At 42.4% G+C, this 20,077-nt stretch overlaps 1 protein-coding gene across 1 annotated transcript in view; it reads left to right on the forward strand.

Moving 5' to 3' along the window:
• The first annotated feature begins 424 nt into the window (after positions 1–424).
• LOC129864886 (shaker-related potassium channel tsha2-like) overlaps positions 425–20,077 on the forward strand; it is a 62,407-nt gene continuing 42,754 nt past the window's right edge. Inside the window, exon 1 of the mRNA XM_055937189.1 lies at positions 425–5,282. Coding sequence (XP_055793164.1) covers positions 1,058–2,527 — 1,470 coding nt within the window. The 5' untranslated portion in view covers positions 425–1,057 and the 3' untranslated portion in view covers positions 2,528–5,282. The remainder of the gene's footprint in view (positions 5,283–20,077) is intronic.

Consider the following 20,077-nt stretch of genomic DNA (forward strand, 5'->3'; position numbering starts at 1 on the left):
TGCCTGTGACCCCCAGACCCCCTGCCTGTGACCCCCTAGATCCCCTGCCTGTGACCCCCTTGACCACCTGCCTGTGACCCCCTAGACCCCCTGCCTGTGACCCCCTAGATCCCCTGCCTGTGACCCCCTAGACCCCCTGCCTGTGACCCCCTAGATCCCCTGCCTGTGACCCCCTAGACCCCCTGCCTGTGACCCCCTAGCTATCTTAAGATCAATGAACCAACTGTAAGTCTTTCTGGATAAGATGTAAATGTAAAAATATAAATGTAGAAAAATATGTAAATATCAAATTGCATATTTTATGGTTCCAGTCAATAGATGTGCTCAAATATCAGTTGAATCACATTCAGAGACCAAGCATGTGTGTGTGTTTTCTCTCTTCGGTGAGAGAGCGTCTATACGTCAGCGTGGGGAGGGCTTTGCTGTTTTAAATGCTGTGAATGTAACAGTCAATAGTCCAGACTAGCTGAGCGAACGTGACAGTCAATAGACCCGACTAGCAGCGCGCAACGGGAAGGGGATGGGAGAAGCCGTTGGTCACAGGGAGGAAAATACAAACAAAAATAACCCGTCCGCAGATGTGAGAGAAGGAATAGCACCACCAGTAGACAAACAGGCTGAGACGAGGCACGGAGAGAGGAGACACAGAGACGAGACACGGAGAGGAGGCACGGAGAGAGGAGACACAGAGACGAGACACAGAGACGAAACACTGAGAGGAGGCACGGAGAGAGGAGACACAGAGAGAGGAGACACAGAGAGAGGAGACACAGAGACGAGACAGAGAGGAGACACAGAGAGGAGACACGGAGAGGAGACACGGAGAGGAGACACAGAGAGGAGACACGGAGAGAGGAGACACGGAGAGAGAGAGAGAGAGCGGAGCCCTTTCCATCATTCCACAAGTGACTGCTTGGTCTTGTTTGTCACAAAATAGCGCGGAAGGACTAAAAACGCACGAGTAGAGGGGGGATTGGGGGGGGGGGGGGGGAAGTACGACACGAACAATAGCGGGGTCTTTGGAGAGAGAAGCTGTTGCCCTTTTTGGGGGAGAACCATGACAGTAGTGCCCAGAGAGAACCACGATGAGACCGTGGCACTAACCGCCCTGTCCCAAGATGTGTTCGACCCGGCGGACCAGCGGACGGACCAGGACTGCTGTGAGCGCGTGGTCATCAACGTCTCCGGGCTGCTCTTTGAAACCCAGCTGAAAACGCTCGCTCAGTTCCCCGCCACTTTACTGGGAGACCCGAGGAAGAGAATGCGCTTCTTTGACCCTCTGAGGAACGAGTACTTCTTCGACAGGAACCGACCCAGTTTCGACGCCATCCTCTACTATTACCAGTCTGGCGGCCGCCTCAGGAGACCAGTCAACGTCCCCTTGGACATATTTATGGAGGAGATCAAATTTTACCAATTGGGAGAAGATGTGATCGAGAATTTTAAGGAGGATGAGGGATTTATAAAAGAAGAGGAGAGACCGTTGCCGGAAAATGAGTTTCAACGACAGGTCTGGCTGCTGTTTGAATACCCGGAGAGTTCTGGACCCGCCAGAGGGATTGCTATTGTCTCTGTTCTGGTGATTTTAATTTCTATTGTCATCTTCTGTTTGGAGACGCTGCCTGAGTTTAGGGATGAAAAAGAGAAAAACTGGGACGCCGAGCCGTCGTTGAATGGAACTAACAGCTCTAAAAAACCCAATCCATTCACAGATCCTTTCTTCATAGTGGAGACCCTGTGTATCATCTGGTTCTCCTTCGAGCTCTTCGTCAGGTTCCTCGCCTGCCCCTCCAAGCCCGCTTTTTTCAAAAACATGATGAACACCATCGACATTGTGGCCATTATGCCCTATTTCATCACCCTGGGCTTGGAGCTGGCGGAGCACCAAGGAAACGGACAGCAAGCCATGTCTCTGGCCATCCTCAGGGTCATCCGGCTGGTCAGGGTGTTTAGGATCTTCAAGCTGTCCAGACACTCCAAGGGGCTTCAGATATTGGGACAAACCCTCAAAGCCAGTATGAGAGAGTTGGGGTTGCTCATCTTCTTCCTCTTCATCGGAGTCATCCTCTTCTCCAGCGCAGTCTACTTCGCCGAAACCGACGATCCAGACTCCGGCTTCAGCTCGATCCCCGACGCGTTCTGGTGGGCTGTGGTCTCCATGACTACCGTTGGCTACGGGGACATGTGCCCGGTGACCATAGGAGGCAAGATCGTGGGCTCTCTGTGCGCCATAGCCGGTGTGCTCACCATCGCGTTACCGGTCCCCGTCATCGTGTCCAACTTCAACTACTTCTATCACCGGGAGACTGAGCACGAGGAGCAGTTCCAATACACCCATGTGACGTGTGGCCAGCAGCAACAACCGTCTTTTGGTGAATTAAAGAAGAGTGACAGCCAACCATCGCTTTCCAAATCGGACTTCATAGCCACGGAGGACGCCGACTCTATCAAACATACCAACTGCAGCCCACACAAAGCGCACTGCAGCCCACACAAAGCGTACACGGGGAAACTCACTAATGTATGATTGTAGAGCAAACAGAAAATACCCAGCAATGGAAAAACAGGCATAGCCTAGAAGATATTCAGAGAAACCATGCGTTTCTTTCTGTGAGTAGCATACAACCCCCAATTCTGCGCTCTGACTAGAGTAACGTTTGACTCTCTCTTATTTCCGGTGTATCTGTATCTGCTGAAGGAATTATTCTAATAGATTAATCAAAACGTGACTCGTGATCTCACCTGAAAACAGTCTTCCGTTACGCGCACAGCTCTTCTTCGCTTGTTGGTTGTAAACATAATTAAGAGGCTATATTTAGCCTCATAAACAACAACCATGATCAACCAATCCCCCCTATTGTAGCACTTTATTCATGTTCTCTTAGTAAAGTCTAATTGATTCAGACTAATCGCTTGTCCATTTTCTTTTTCTTCCGTTTTCTAAAAGTTTACATATTGATTTGCCTGTTTGGTGTTGAAGAGATATATAACATAATAGGACCAATTTGTCTAAAATTACTTGAATGAATCTTATACCTTCAGGGCATTGTAATTACTTATTAAAACCCCAAGGTCACCCAGTGACTCTACCCACAACGCCCTATTTATTTACACCATATCCACGTAATGCGTTTTTCCATTAGACCGTTAGAGTGGGGTTTTACTGGGCAGCGTTGCCTGGCAGCAGACCCTCTATCCTCTCTGTCAACTGTGATGAGGGAACAGGCATAACGGAGGTCTATCCATCCATGCAGAGATGCCATTGTCTTTGATAGTAGAGCCTCGGTGGTGCGGGTCCCTCTAGGAGCTGCGCATCCACTCCAATAAGTATCTGTCGCTGGAGAATTCACACCTTGACAAGCCATTGAGGAGGCTAGACATTACGCACAGCCCATAATTGCCCTCTAAAATGACCACAGGCACTATTCAAATGATTTATATGTATGGATCAATAAACGAACAGCATCGAATCTGAATCGAATGAATCAAATATGATACTATTGACATTGTTTACAACATTTCGTCTTTTTTAAATTATTTTTATTATACAATCTCACCAAAACTATATAAGTAGGTAGGAGGCCTATTAGCGAATAGTGCACTAGATAATACTAGATAATATCAAGTCTCTCGGATGATTCTTCTTCTTGGGATATTACAGATGAATGAATGAATGCGTTTAACAACTTGGCGTGGGGGTAGGAAATGAACAGAGCGCCTTGTCGTGTTCAGACAGACGGTCAGATGCGGAGTATATTTGGACCCAGAGCGCCGCTTTGTGGACAGTTCGGCAACTGCAGACGCGGTGTGGAAGCTGGTTAGTTTCTATAGCAACCTTCCAGACTGTTCTGACAGGGGAAATATGTTACTGTCTGCCGTTAAACAGAACAGAGGACGGAAGGATTGACTGACGACCTGATTGAAGGATGTTTTCATTGTAACCCAATGAATGCTGCTACACAGCGCCCGACTTGAGTTATGTAGAAATATGATTAAATGATAACGAAGAAGATTTTGGCAGCTATGTCCGTGTCCTGGGATGAATGGTTATATATGGTGTCGTCTAGACAGGCAGAGAAAGCAGAGACAGACAGAGACCTATGCTGCAGGCAGAAATGTATTGATATCAGAATCACTAGAAACCCATATTGTCTTTGGTTAAAAAAAACTCCCCTGACTCCGAGGCAGAAGGATCAACAGCTTATTGGCCACTTATATCACCAGCGTTGTACAAGTCACCTTGCGTTCCAGGACAACTACATTTCAGGACACCTTGTCTTCTGATGCCGTGTGACATCGCAATATCACTTTGCTACAGTGGACTACTACCTGACCACACTGACCCCCTCCATCCCTCTCCACCCCCCTTCTCCATCACCATGTCACCTGACTCCACTGACCCCCCCCCCACCCCCCTTTCCCATCACCATGTCACCTGACTCCACTGACCCCCTCCACCCCCCTTCTCCATCACCATGTCACCTGACCACACTGACCCCCTCCATCCCTCTCCATCCCCCTTCTCCATCACCATGTCACCTGACCACACTGACCCCCTCCATCCCTCTCCATCCCCCTTCTCCATCACCATGTCACCTGACTCCACTGACCCCCCCCTGACCCCCTCCATCCCCATCACCATGTCACCTGACCCCCTCTGACCCCCTCCATCCCCTTCTCCATCACCATGTCACCTGACCCTCACTGACCCCCTCCATCCCTCTCCATCCCCCTTCTCCATCACCATGTCACCTGACTCCACTGACCCCCCCCTGACCCCCTCCATCCCCATCACCATGTCACCTGACCCCCTCTGACCCCCTCCACCCCCCTCCCCCATCACCATGTCACCTGACCCCCTCTGACCCCCTCTGACCCCCTCCACCCCCCTCCCCATCACCATGTCACCTGACCCCCTCTGACCCCCTCTGACCCCCTCCGTCCCCTTTCTACCAGCCATGTTGTGGTGCATCTCAGCTAAAAGAGGTGGAATCAAATAACCGTTGGAATAGATTATGACAGACGTTATCGCGTCAGGAAAGTACGGATAACTAACTCAGCGCCCAATTGGTTGGATTTACCAGAGGAGAGGGCGGGGACCTGCTCCAGATGACAGATGCAGAAGCCAATCAGGTTGGAATCAATAGCAAAAAACTGCATAGACCAACAGACCCATTGGCCAATGCAACAGGACAGCCGACTGCTAAGACGCCTGGACTACAGTGTCTCCTGGAGATGTGACGTGGGAAGATGACAGCTGCCGGAGAGACAGACACATGGAGGTGAGTTGTGGTGGTAGAACGGCGTCACAATACACCTGTAGCCTCATTCCAGACTGAGCACAGACCTACGGTCATATAGCTAGATATAGACCTGTAGCCTCATTCCAGACTGAGCACAGACCTACGGTCATATAGCTAGATATAGACCTGTAGCCTCATTCCAGACTGAGCACAGACCTACGGTCATATAGCTAGATATAGACCTGTAGCCTCATTCCAGACTGAGCACAGACCTACGGTCATATAGCTAGATATAGACCTGTAGCCTCATTCCAGACTGAGCACAGACCTACGGTCATATAGCTAGATATAGACCTGTAGCCTCATTCCAGACTGAGCACAGACCTACGGTGATATAGCTAGATATAGACCTGTAGCCTCATTCCAGACTGAGCACAGACCTACGGTCATATAGCTAGATATAGACCTGTAGCCTCATTCCAGACTGAGCACAGACCTACGGTCATATACGGAGGAGTAGCTAGATATAGACCTGTAGCCTCATTCCAGACTGAGCACAGACCTACGGTCATATACGGAGGAGTAGCTAGATATAGACCTGTAGCCTCATTCCAGACTGAGCACAGACCTACGGTCATATACGGAGGAGTAGCTAGATATAGACCTGTAGCCTCATTCCAGACTGAGCACAGACCTACGGTCATATACGGAGGAGTAGCTAGATATAGACCTGTAGCCTCATTCCAGACTGAGCACAGACCTACGGTCATATAGCTAGATATAGACCTGTAGCCTCATTCCAGACTGAGCACAGACCTACGGTCATATAGCTAGATGTAGACCTGTAGCCTCATTCCAGACTGAGCACAGACCTACGGTCATATAGCTAGATATAGACCTGTAGCCTCATTCCAGACTGAGCACAGACCTACGGTCATATAGCTAGATATAGACCGGTAGCCTCATTCCAGACTGAGCACAGACCTACGGTCATATAGCTAGATATAGACCTGTAGCCTCATTCCAGACTGAGCACAGACCTACGGTCATATAGCTAGATATAGACCTGTAGCCTCATTCCAGACTGAGCACAGACCTACGGTCATATAGCTAGATATAGACCTGTAGCCTCATTCCAGACTGAGCACAGACCTACGGTCATATAGCTAGATATAGACCTGTAGCCTCATTCCAGACTGAGCACAGACCTACGGTCATATAGCTAGATATAGACCTGTAGCCTCATTCCAGACTGAGCACAGACCTACGGTCATATACGGAGGAGTAGCTAGATATAGACCTGTAGCCTCATTCCAGACTGAGCACAGACCTACGGTCATATACAGAACAGTAGCAGTAGCTAGATATAGACCTACAGTCGTATACAGAGGAGTAGCTAGATATAGACCTACAGTCATATACAGAACAGTAGCAGTAGCTAGATATAGACCTACAGTCATATACAGAGGAGTAGCTAGATATAGACCTACAGTCCTATAGGGAACAGTAGCTAGATATAGACCTACAGTCATATACAGAGGAGTAGCTAGATATAGACCTACAGTCATATACAGAGGAGTAGCTAGATATAGACCTACAGTCATATACAGAACAGTAGCTAGATATAGACCTACAGTCCTATAGGGAACAGTAGCTAGATATAGACCTACAGTCATATACAGAGGAGTAGCTAGATATAGACCTACAGTCATATACGGAGGAGTAGCTAGATATAGACCTACAGTCATATACAGAACAGTAGCTAGATATAGACATACAGTCATATACAGAGGAGTAGCTAGATATAGACCTACAGTCATATACAGAACAGTAGCTAGATAAAGACCTACAGTCATATACAGAACAGTAGCTAGATATAGACCTACAGTCATATACAGAGCAGTAGCTAGATATAGACCTACAGTCATATACAGAACAGTAGCTAGATATAGACCTACAGTCATATACAGAACAGTAGCTAGATATAGACCTACAGTCATATACAGAACAGTAGCTAGATATAGACCTACAGTCATATACAGAACAGTAGCTAGATATAGACCTACAGTCCTATACAGAACAGTAGCAGTAGCTAGATATAGACCTACAGTCATATACAGAACAGTAGCTAGATAAAGACCTACAGTCAATTACAGAACAGTAGCTAGATATAGACCTACAGTCATAAACAGAACAGTAGCTAGATATAGACCTACAGTCATATACAGAACAGTAGCAGTAGCTAGATATAGACCTAAAGTCATATACAGAACAGTAGCAGTAGCTAGATATAGACCTACAGTCATATACAGAACAGTAGCAGTAGCTAGATATAGACCTACAGTCATATACAGAACAGTAGCTAGATATAGACCTACAGTCATATACAGAGCAGTAGCTAGATATAGACCTACAGTCATATACAGAACAGTAGCTAGATATAGACCTACAGTCATATACAGAACAGTAGCAGTAGCTAGATATAGACCTACAGTCATATACAGAACAGTAGCTAGATATAGACCTACAGTCATATACAGAACAGTAGCAGTAGCTAGATATAGACCTACAGTCATATACAGAACAGTAGCAGTAGCTAGATATAGACCTACAGTCATATACAGAGGAGTAGCTAGATATAGACCTACAGTCCTATACAGAACAGTAGCAGTAGCTAGATATAGACCTACAGTCGTATACAGAACAGTAGCTAGATAAAGACCTACAGTAAATTACAGAACAGTAGCTAGATATAGACCTACAGTCATATACAGAACAGTAGCAGTAGCTAGATATAGACCTACAGTCATATACAGAACAGTAGCAGTAGCTAGATATAGACCTACAGTCATATACAGAATAGTAGCAGTAGCTAGATATAGACCTACAGTCATATACAGAACAGTAGCAGAAGCTAGATATAGACCTACAGTCATATACAGAGGAGTAGCTAGATATAGACCTACAGTCCTATACAGAACAGTAGCAGTAGCTAGATATATACCTACAGTCATATACAGAACAGTAGCTAGATAAAGACCTACAGTCAATTACAGAACAGTAGCTAGATATAGACCTACAGTCATATACAGAACAGTAGCAGTAGCTAGATATAGACCTACAGTCATATACAGAACAGTAGCAGTAGCTAGATATAGACCTACAGTCATATACAGAACAGTAGCAGTAGCTAGATATAGACCTACAGTCATATACAGAACAGTAGCTAGATATAGACCTACAGTCATATACAGAACAGTAGCAGTAGCTAGATATAGACCTACAGTCATATACAGAACAGTAGCAGTAGCTAGATATAGACCTACAGTCATATACAGAACAGTAGCTAGATATAGACCTAAAGTCATATACAGAGCAGTAGCTAGATATAGACCTACAGTCATATACAGAACAGTAGCTAGATATAGACCTACAGTCATATACAGAACAGTAGCTAGATATAGACCTACAGTCATATACAGAACAGTAGCTAGATATAGACCTACAGTCATATACAGAACAGTAGCTAGATATAGACCTAAAGTCATATACAGAGCAGTAGCTAGATATAGACCTACAGTCATATACAGAACAGTAGCTAGATATAGACCTACAGTCATATACAGAACAGTAGCTAGATATAGACCTACAGTCATATACAGAACAGTAGCTAGATATAGACCTACAGTCATATACAGAACAGTAGCTAGATATAGACCTACAGTCATATAAAGAGCAGTAGCTAGATATAGACCTACAGTCATATAGGGAACAGTAGCTAGATAAAGACCTACAGTCATATACAGAGCAGTAGCTAGATATAGACCTACAGTCATATAGGGAACAGTAGCTAGATATAGACCTACAGTCCTATACAGAGGAGTAGCTAGATATAGACCTACAGTCATATACAGAACAGTAGCTAGATATAGACCTACAGTCATATACAGAGGAGTAGCTAGATATAGACCTACAGTCATATACAGAGCAGTAGCTAGTAATAGACCTACAGTCATATAGGGAACAGTAGCTAGATATAGACCTACAGTCCTATACAGAGGAGTAGCTAGATATAGACCTACAGTCCTATACGGGGGAGTAGCTAGATATAGACCTACAGTCATATACAGAGGAGTAGCTAGATATAGACCTACAGTCCTATACGGGGGAGTAGCTAGATATAGACCTACAGTCATATACAGAGCAGTAGCTAGATATAGACCTACAGTCATATACAGAGCAGTAGCTAGATATAGACCTACAATCCTATAGGGAACAGTAGCTAGATATAGACCTACAGTCCTATAGGGAACAGTAGCTAGATATAGACCTACAGTCATATACAGAGGAGTAGCTAGATATAGACCTACAGTCCTATACAGAGCAGTAGCTAGATATAGACCTACAGTCATATAGGGAACAGTAGCTAGATATAGACCTACAGTCATATAGGGAACAGTAGCTAGATATAGACCTACAGTCCTATACAGAGCAGTAGCTAGATATAGACCTACAGTCATATACAGAGCAGTAGCTAGATATAGACCTACAGTCATATACAGAACAGTAGCTAGATATAGACCTACAGTCATATACAGAACATTAGCAGTAGCTAGATATAGACCTACAGTCCTATACAGAGCAGTAGCTAGATATAGACCTACAGTCATATACAGAGGAGTAGCTAGATATAGACCTACAGTCCTATACAGAGCAGTAGCAGTAGCTAGATATAGACCTACAGTCATATACAGAACAGTAGCTAGATATAGACCTACAGTCATATACAGAGCAGTAGCTAGATATAGACCTACAGTCATATACAGAGGAGTAGCTAGATATAGACCTAGAGTCATATACAGAGGAGTAGCTAGATATAGACCTACAGTCATATACAGAGCAGTAGCAGTAACTAGATATAGACCTACAGTCATATACAGAACAGTAGCTAGATATAGACCTACAGTCATATACAGAGGAGTAGCTAGATATAGACCTACAGTCATATACAGAACAGTAGCTAGATATAGACCTACAGTCATATACAGAGGAGTAGCTAGATATAGACCTACAGTCATATAGGGAACAGTAGCTAGATATAGACCTACAGTCATATAGCTAGATAAAGACCTACAGTCATATACAGAGGAGTAGCTAGATATAGACCTACAGTCATATACAGAGGAGTAGCTAGATATAGACCTACAGTCATATACAGAACAGTAGCTAGATATAGACCTACAGTCATATACAGAGGAGTAGCTAGATATAGACCTACAGTCATATACAGAACAGTAGCTAGATATAGATCTACAGTCATATTGGGAACAGTAGCAGTAGCTAGATATAGACCTACAGTCCTATACAGAGGAGTAGCTAGATATAGACCTACAGTCCTATACAGAGGAGAAGCTAGATATAGATCTACAGTCCTATACAGAGGAGTAGCTAGATATAGACCTACAGTCCTATACAGAGGAGTAGCTAGATATAGACCTACAGTCATATACAGAGCAGTAGCTAGATATAGATCTACAGTCCTATACAGAACAGTAGCTAGATATAGACCTACAGTCATATACAGAGGAGTAGCTAGATATAGACCTACAGTCCTATACAGAGGAGTAGCTAGATATAGACCTACAGTCATATACAGAGCAGTAGCTAGATATAGATCTACAGTCCTATACAGAACAGTAGCTAGATATAGACCTACAGTCCTATAGGGAACAGTAGCTAGATATAGACCTACAGTCATATACAGAGCAGTAGCTAGATATAGACCTACAGTCATATACAGAGCAGTAGCTAGATATAGACCTACAGTCATATTGGGAACATTAGCAGTAGCTAGATATAGATCTACAGTCCTATACAGAGGAGTAGCTAGATATAGACCTACAGTCCTATACAGAGCAGTAGCTAGATATAGACCTACAGTCCTATAGGGAGCAGTAGCTAGATATAGACCTACAGTCATATAGGGAACAGTAGCTAGATATAGACCTACAGTCCTATAGGGAACAGTAGCTAGATATAGACCTACAGTCCTATACAGAACAGTAGCTAGATATAGACCTACAGTCATATACAGAGCAGTAGCTAGAAATAGACCTACAGTCATATAGGGAACAGTAGCTAGATATAGACCTACAGTCCTATAGGGAACAGTAGCTAGATATAGACCTACAGTCATATACAGAGCAGTAGCTAGATATAGACCTACAGTCATATAGGGAACAGTAGCTAGATATAGACCTACAGTCATATAGGGAACAGTAGCTAGATATAGACCTACAGTCCTATACAGAACAGTAGCTAGATATAGACCTACAGTCCTATAGGGAACAGTAGCTAGATATAGACCTACAGTCATATACAGAGGAGTAGCTAGATATAGACCTACAGTCCTATACAGAGGAGTAACTAGATATAGACCTACAGTCATATACAGAACAGTAGCAGTAGCTAGATATAGACCTACAGTCCTATACAGAACAGTAGCTAGATATAGACCTACAGTCATATACAGAGCAGTAGCTAGATATAGACCTACAGTCATATACAGAACAGTAGCTAGATATAGACCTACAGTCATATACAGAACAGTAGTTAGATATAGACCTACAGTCATATACAGAGCAGTAGCTAGATATAGACCTACAGTCCTATACAGAGGAGTAGCCAGATATAGACCTACAGTCATATACAGAGGAGTAGCTAGATATAGACCTACAGTCCTATACAGAGCAATAGCTAGATATAGACCTACAGTCATATACAGAACAGTAGCTAGATATAGACCTACAGTCATATAGGGAACAGTAGCTAGATATAGACCTACAGTCATATACAGAACAGTAGCTAGATATAGACCTACAGTCCTATACAGAGCAGTAGCTAGATATAGACCTACAGTCATATACAGAACAGTAGCTAGATATAGACCTACAGTCATATACAGAACAGTAGCAGTAGCTAGATATAGACCTACAGTCATATACAGAACAGTAGCTAGATATAGACCTACAGTCATATACAGAACAGTAGCAGTAGCTAGATATAGACCTACAGTCATATACAGAGCAGTAGCTAGATATAGACCTACAGTCATATACAGAGGAGTAGCTAGATATAGACCTACAGTCATATACAGAGCAGTAGCTAGATATAGACCTACAGTCATATACAGAGGAGTAGCTAGATAAAGACCTACAGTCATATACAGAACAGTAGCTAGATATAGACCTACAGTCATATAGGGAACAGTAGCTAGATATAGACCTACAGTCATATACAGAGCAGTAGCTAGATATAGACCTACAGTCATATACAGACGAGTAGCTAGATATGGACCTACAGTCATATACAGAGGAGTAGCTAGATTTAGACCTACAGTCATATACAGAACAGTAGCTAGATATAGACCTACAGTCATATACAGAACAGTAGCTAGATATAGACCTACAGTCCTATAGGGAACAGTAGCTAGATATAGACCTACAGTCATATACAGAGGAGTAGCTAGATATAGACCTACAGTCCTATACAGAGCAGTAGCTAGATATAGACCTACAGTCATATACAGAGGAGTAGCTAGATATAGACCTACAGTCCTATGCAGAACAGTAGCTAGATATAGACCTACAGTCATATACAGAGCAGTAGCTAGATATAGACCTACAGTCATATAGGGAACAGTAGCTAGATATAGACCTACAGTCCTATAGGGAACAGTAGCTAGATATAGACCTACAGTCATATACAGAGCAGTAGCTAGATATAGACCTACAGTCATATAGGGAACAGTAGCTAGATATAGACCTACAGTCCTATAGGGAACAGTAGCTAGATATAGACCTACAGTCCTATACAGAACAGTAGCTAGATATAGACCTACAGTCCTATAGGGAACAGTAGCTAGATATAGACCTACAGTCATATACAGAGGAGTAGCTAGATATAGACCTACAGTCCTATACAGAGGAGTAACTAGATATAGACCTACAGTCATATACAGAACAGTAGCAGTAGCTAGATATAGACCTACAGTCCTATACAGAACAGTAGCTAGATATAGACCTACAGTCATATACAGAGCAGTAGCTAGATATAGACCTACAGTCATATACAGAGGAGTAGCTAGATATAGACCTACAGTCATATACAGAACAGTAGCTAGATATAGACCTACAGTCATATACAGAGCAGTAGCTAGATATAGACCTACAGTCCTATACAGAGGAGTAGCCAGATATAGACCTACAGTCATATACAGAGGAGTAGCTAGATATAGACCTACAGTCCTATACAGAGCAGTAGCTAGATATAGACCTACAGTCATATACAGAACAGTAGCTAGATATAGACCTACAGTCATATAGGGAACAGTAGCTAGATATAGACCTACAGTCATATACAGAACAGTAGCTAGATATAGACCTACAGTCCTATACAGAGCAGTAGCTAGATATAGACCTACAGTCATATACAGAACAGTAGCTAGATATAGACCTACAGTCATATACAGAACAGTAGCAGTAGCTAGATATAGACCTACAGTCATATACAGAACAGTAGCTAGATATAGACCTACAGTCATATACAGAACAGTAGCAGTAGCTAGATATAGACCTACAGTCATATACAGAGCAGTAGCTAGATATAGACCTACAGTCATATACAGAGGAGTAGCTAGATATAGACCTACAGTCATATACAGAGCAGTAGCTAGATATAGACCTACAGTCATATACAGAGGAGTAGCTAGATAAAGACCTACAGTCATATACAGAACAGTAGCTAGATATAGACCTACAGTCATATAGGGAACAGTAGCTAGATATAGACCTACAGTCATATACAGAGCAGTAGCTAGATATAGACCTACAGTCATATACAGAGGAGTAGCTAGATATGGACCTACAGTCATATACAGAGGAGTAGCTAGATTTAGACCTACAGTCATATACAGAACAGTAGCTAGATATAGACCTACAGTCATATACAGAACAGTAGCTAGATATAGACCTACAGTCCTATAGGGAACAGTAGCTAGATATAGACCTACAGTCATATACAGAGGAGTAGCTAGATATAGACCTACAGTCCTATACAGAGCAGTAGCTAGATATAGACCTATAGTCATATACAGAGGAGTAGCTAGATATAGACCTACAGTCCTATACAGAGGAGTAGCCAGATATAGACCTACAGTCATATACAGAGGAGTAGCTAGATATAGACCTACAGTCCTATACAGAGCAGTAGCTAGATATAGACCTACAGTCCTATACAGAGCAGTAGCAGTAGCTAGATATAGACCTACAGTCATATACAGAGCAGTAGATAGATATAGACCTACAGTCATATACAGAGGAGTAGCTAGATATAGACCTACAGTCATATAGGGAACAGTAGCTAGATATAGACCTACAGTCATATACAGAACAGTAGCTAGATATAGACCTACAGTCATATACAGAACAGTAGCTAGATATAGACCTACAGTCATATACAGAGGAGTAGCTAGATATAGACCTACAGTCATATACAGAGGAGTAGCTAGATATAGACCTACAGTCATATACAGAACAGTAGCTAGATATAGACCTACAGTCATATACAGAGCAGTAGCTAGATATAGACCTACAGTCATATACAGAGGAGTAGCTAGATATAGACCTACAGTACTATAGGGAACAGTAGCTAGATATAGACCTACAGTCATATAGGGAACAGTAGCTAGATATAGACCTACAGTCATATAGGGAACAGTAGCTAGATATAGACCTACAGTCCTATACAGAGCAGTAGCTAGATATAGACCTACAGTCATATACAGAGCAGTAGCTAGATATAGACCTACAGTCATATACAGAACAGTAGCTAGATATAGACCTACAGTCATATACAGAACAGTAGCAGTAGCTAGATATAGACCTACAGTCCTATACAGAGCAGTAGCTAGATATAGACCTACAGTCATATACAGAGGAGTAGCTAGATATAGACCTACAGTCCTATACAGAGCAGTAGCAGTAGCTAGATATAGACCTACAGTCATATACAGAACAGTAGCTAGATATAGACCTACAGTCATATACAGAGCAGTAGCTAGATATAGACCTACAGTCATATACAGAGGAGTAGCTAGATATAGACCTAGAGTCATATACAGAGGAGTAGCTAGATATAGACCTACAGTCATATACAGAGCAGTAGCAGTAGCTAGATATAGACCTACAGTCATATACAGAACAGTAGCTAGATATAGACCTACAGTCATATACAGAGGAGTAGCTAGATATAGACCTACAGTCATATACAGAACAGTAGCTAGATATAGACCTACAGTCATATACAGAGGAGTAGCTAGATATAGACCTACAGTCATATACAGAGGAGTAGCTAGATATAGACCTACAGTCATATACAGAACAGTAGCTAGATATAGATCTACAGTCATATTGGGAACAGTAGCAGTAGCTAGATATAGACCTACAGTCCTATACAGAGGAGTAGCTAGATATAGACCTACAGTCCTATACAGAGGAGTAGCTAGATATAGATCTACAGTCCTATACAGAGGAGTAGCTAGATATAGACCTACAGTCCTATACAGAGGAGTAGCTAGATAAAGACCTACAGTCATATACAGAGCAGTAGCTAGATATAGATCTACAGTCCTATACAGAGGAGTAGCTAGATATAGACCTACAGTCATATAGGGAACAGTAGCTAGATATAGACCTACAGTCCTATACAGAGGAGTAGCTAGATATAGACCTACAGTCATATACAGAGTAGTAGCTAGATATAGATCTACAGTCCTATACAGAACAGTAGCTAGATATAGACCTACAGTCCTATAGGGAACAGTAGCTAGATATAGACCTACAGTCATATACAGAGCAGTAGCTAGATATAGACCTACAGTCATATACAGAGCAGTAGCTAGATATAGACCTACAGTCATATTGGGAACAGTAGCAGTAGCTAGATATAGATCTACAGTCCTATACAGAGGAGTAGCTAGATATAGACCTACAGTCCTATACAGAGCAGTAGCTAGATATAGACCTACAGTCCTATAGGGAGCAGTAGCTAGATATAGACCTACAGTCATATAGGGAACAGTAGCTAGATATAGACCTACAGTCCTATAGGGAACAGTAGCTAGATATAGACCTACAGTCCTATACAGAACAGTAGCTAGATATAGACCTACAGTCCTATAGGGAACAGTAGCTAGATATAGACCTACAGTCATATACAGAGGAGTAGCTAGATATAGACCTACAGTCCTATACAGAGGAGTAACTAGATATAGACCTACAGTCATATACAGAACAGTAGCAGTAGCTAGATATAGACCTACAGTCATATACAGAGCAGTAGCTAGATATAGACCTACAGTCATATACAGAGGAGTAGCTAGATATAGACCTACAGTCATATACAGAACAGTAGCTAGATATAGACCTACAGTCATATACAGAGCAGTAGCTAGATATAGACCTACAGTCATATACAGAGGAGTAGCCAGATATAGACCTACAGTCATATACAGAGGAGTAGCTAGATATAGACCTACAGTCCTATACAGAGCAGTAGCTAGATATAGACCTACAGTCCTATACAGAGCAGTAGCAGTAGCTAGATATAGACCTACAGTCATATACAGAACAGTAGCTAGATATAGACCTACAGTCGTATAGGGAACAGTAGCTAGATATAGACCTACAGTCATATACAGAACAGTAGCTAGATATAGACCTACAGTCCTATACAGAGCAGTAGCTAGATATAGACCTACAGTCATATACAGAACAGTAGCTAGATATAGACCTACAGTCACATACAGAACAGTAGCAGTAGCTAGATATAGACCTACAGTCATATACAGAACAGTAGCAGTAGCTAGATATAGACCTACAGTCATATACAGAGCAGTAGCTAGATATAGACCTACAGTCATATACAGAACAGTAGCAGTAGCTAGATATAGACCTACAGTCATATACAGAGCAGTAGCTAGATATAGACCTACAGTCATATACAGAGGAGTAGCTAGATATAGACCTACAGTCATATACAGAGCAGTAGCTAGATATAGACCTACAGTCATATACAGAGGAGTAGCTAGATATAGACCTAGAGTCATATACAGAACAGTAGCTAGATATAGACCTACAGTCATATAGGGAACAGTAGCTAGATATAGACCTACAGTCATATACAGAGCAGTAGCTAGATATAGACCTACAGTCATATACAGAGGAGTAGCTAGATATAGACCTACAGTCATATACAGAGGAGTAGCTAGATATAGACCTACAGTCATATACAGAACAGTAGCTAGATATAGACCTACAGTCATATACAGAACAGTAGCTAGATATAGACCTACAGTCCTATAGGGAACAGTAGCTAGATATAGACCTACAGTCATATGCAGAGGAGTAGCTAGATATAGACCTACAGTCCTATACAGAGCAGTAGCTAGATATAGACCTACAGTCATATACAGAGGAGTAGCTAGATATAGACCTACAGTCCTATACAGAGGAGTAGCCAGATATAGACCTACAGTCATATACAGAGGAGTAGCTAGATATAGACCTACAGTCCTATACAGAGCAGTAGCTAGATATAGACCTACAGTCCTATACAGAGCAGTAGCAGTAGCTAGATATAGACCTACAGTCATATACAGAGCAGTAGCTAGATATAGACCTACAGTCATATACAGAGCAGTAGCAGTAGCTAGATATAGACCTACAGTCATATACAGAGCAGTAGCAGTAGCTAGATATAGACCTACAGTCATATACAGAGCAGTAGCTAGATATAGACCTACAGTCATATACAGAGGAGTAGCTAGATATAGACCTACAGTCATATAGGGAACAGTAGCTAGATATAGACCTACAGTCATATACAGAACAGTAGCTAGATATAGACCTACAGTCATATACAGAGCAGTAGCTAGATATAGACCTACAGTCATATACAGAGCAGTAGCAGTAGCTAGATATAGACCTACAGTCCTATACAGAGCAGTAGCTAGATATAGACCTACAGTCCTATACAGAGCAGTAGCTAGATATAGACCTACAGTCATATACAGAACAGTAGCTAGATATAGACCTACAGTCCTATACAGAGGAGTAGCCAGATATAGACCTACAGTCATATACAGAGGAGTAGCTAGATATAGACCTACAGTCCTATACAGAGCAGTAGCTAGATATAGACCTACAGTCCTATACAGAGCAGTAGCAGTAGCTAGATATAGACCTACAGTCATATACAGAGCAGTAGATAGATATAGACCTACAGTCATATACAGAGGAGTAGCTAGATATAGACCTACAGTCATATAGGGAACAGTAGCTAGATATAGACCTACAGTCATATACAGAACAGTAGCTAGATATAGACCTACAGTCATATACAGAACAGTAGCTAGATATAGACCTACAGTCATATACAGAGGAGTAGCTAGATATAGACCTACAGTCATATACAGAGGAGTAGCTAGATATAGACCTACAGTCATATACAGAACAGTAGCTAGATATAGACCTACAGTCATATACAGAGCAGTAGCTAGATATAGACCTACAGTCATATACAGAGGAGTAGCTAGATATAGACCTACAGTACTATAGGGAACAGTAGCTAGATATAGACCTACAGTCATATAGGGAACAGTAGCTAGATATAGACCTACAGTCCTATAGGGAACAGTAGCTAGATATAGACCTACAGTCCTATACAGAACAGTAGCTAGATATAGACCTACAGTCATATACAGAGCAGTAGCTAGATATAGACCTACAGTCATATTGGGAACAGTAGCAGTAGCTAGATATAGATCTACAGTCCTATACAGAGGAGTAGCTAGATATAGACCTACAGTCCTATACAGAGCAGTAGCTAGATATAGACCTACAGTCCTATAGGGAGCAGTAGCTAGATATAGACCTACAGTCATATAGGGAACAGTAGCTAGATATAGACCTACAGTCCTATAGGGAACAGTAGCTAGATATAGACCTACAGTCCTATACAGAACAGTAGCTAGATATAGACCTACAGTCCTATAGGGAACAGTAGCTAGATATAGACCTACAGTCATATACAGAGGAGTAGCTAGATATAGACCTACAGTCCTATACAGAGGAGTAACTAGATATAGACCTACAGTCATATACAGAACAGTAGCAGTAGCTAGATATAGACCTACAGTCATATACAGAGCAGTAGCTAGATATAGACCTACAGTCATATACAGAGGAGTAGCTAGATATAGACCTACAGTCATATACAGAACAGTAGCTAGATATAGACCTACAGTCATATACAGAGCAGTAGCTAGATATAGACCTACAGTCATATACAGAGGAGTAGCCAGATATAGACCTACAGTCATATACAGAGGAGTAGCTAGATATAGACCTACAGTCCTATACAGAGCAGTAGCTAGATATAGACCTACAGTCCTATACAGAGCAGTAGCAGTAGCTAGATATAGACCTACAGTCATATACAGAACAGTAGCTAGATATAGACCTACAGTCATATAGGGAACAGTAGCTAGATATAGACCTACAGTCATATACAGAACAGTAGCTAGATATAGACCTACAGTCCTATACAGAGCAGTAGCTAGATATAGACCTACAGTCATATACAGAACAGTAGCTAGATATAGACCTACAGTCACATACAGAACAGTAGCAGTAGCTAGATATAGACCTACAGTCATATACAGAACAGTAGCAGTAGCTAGATATAGACCTACAGTCATATACAGAGCAGTAGCT

Source organism: Salvelinus fontinalis, chromosome 11 (genome assembly GCF_029448725.1).
Source record: "Salvelinus fontinalis isolate EN_2023a chromosome 11, ASM2944872v1, whole genome shotgun sequence".
In the NCBI taxonomy this organism is placed as follows: Eukaryota; Metazoa; Chordata; class Actinopteri; order Salmoniformes; family Salmonidae; genus Salvelinus; species Salvelinus fontinalis.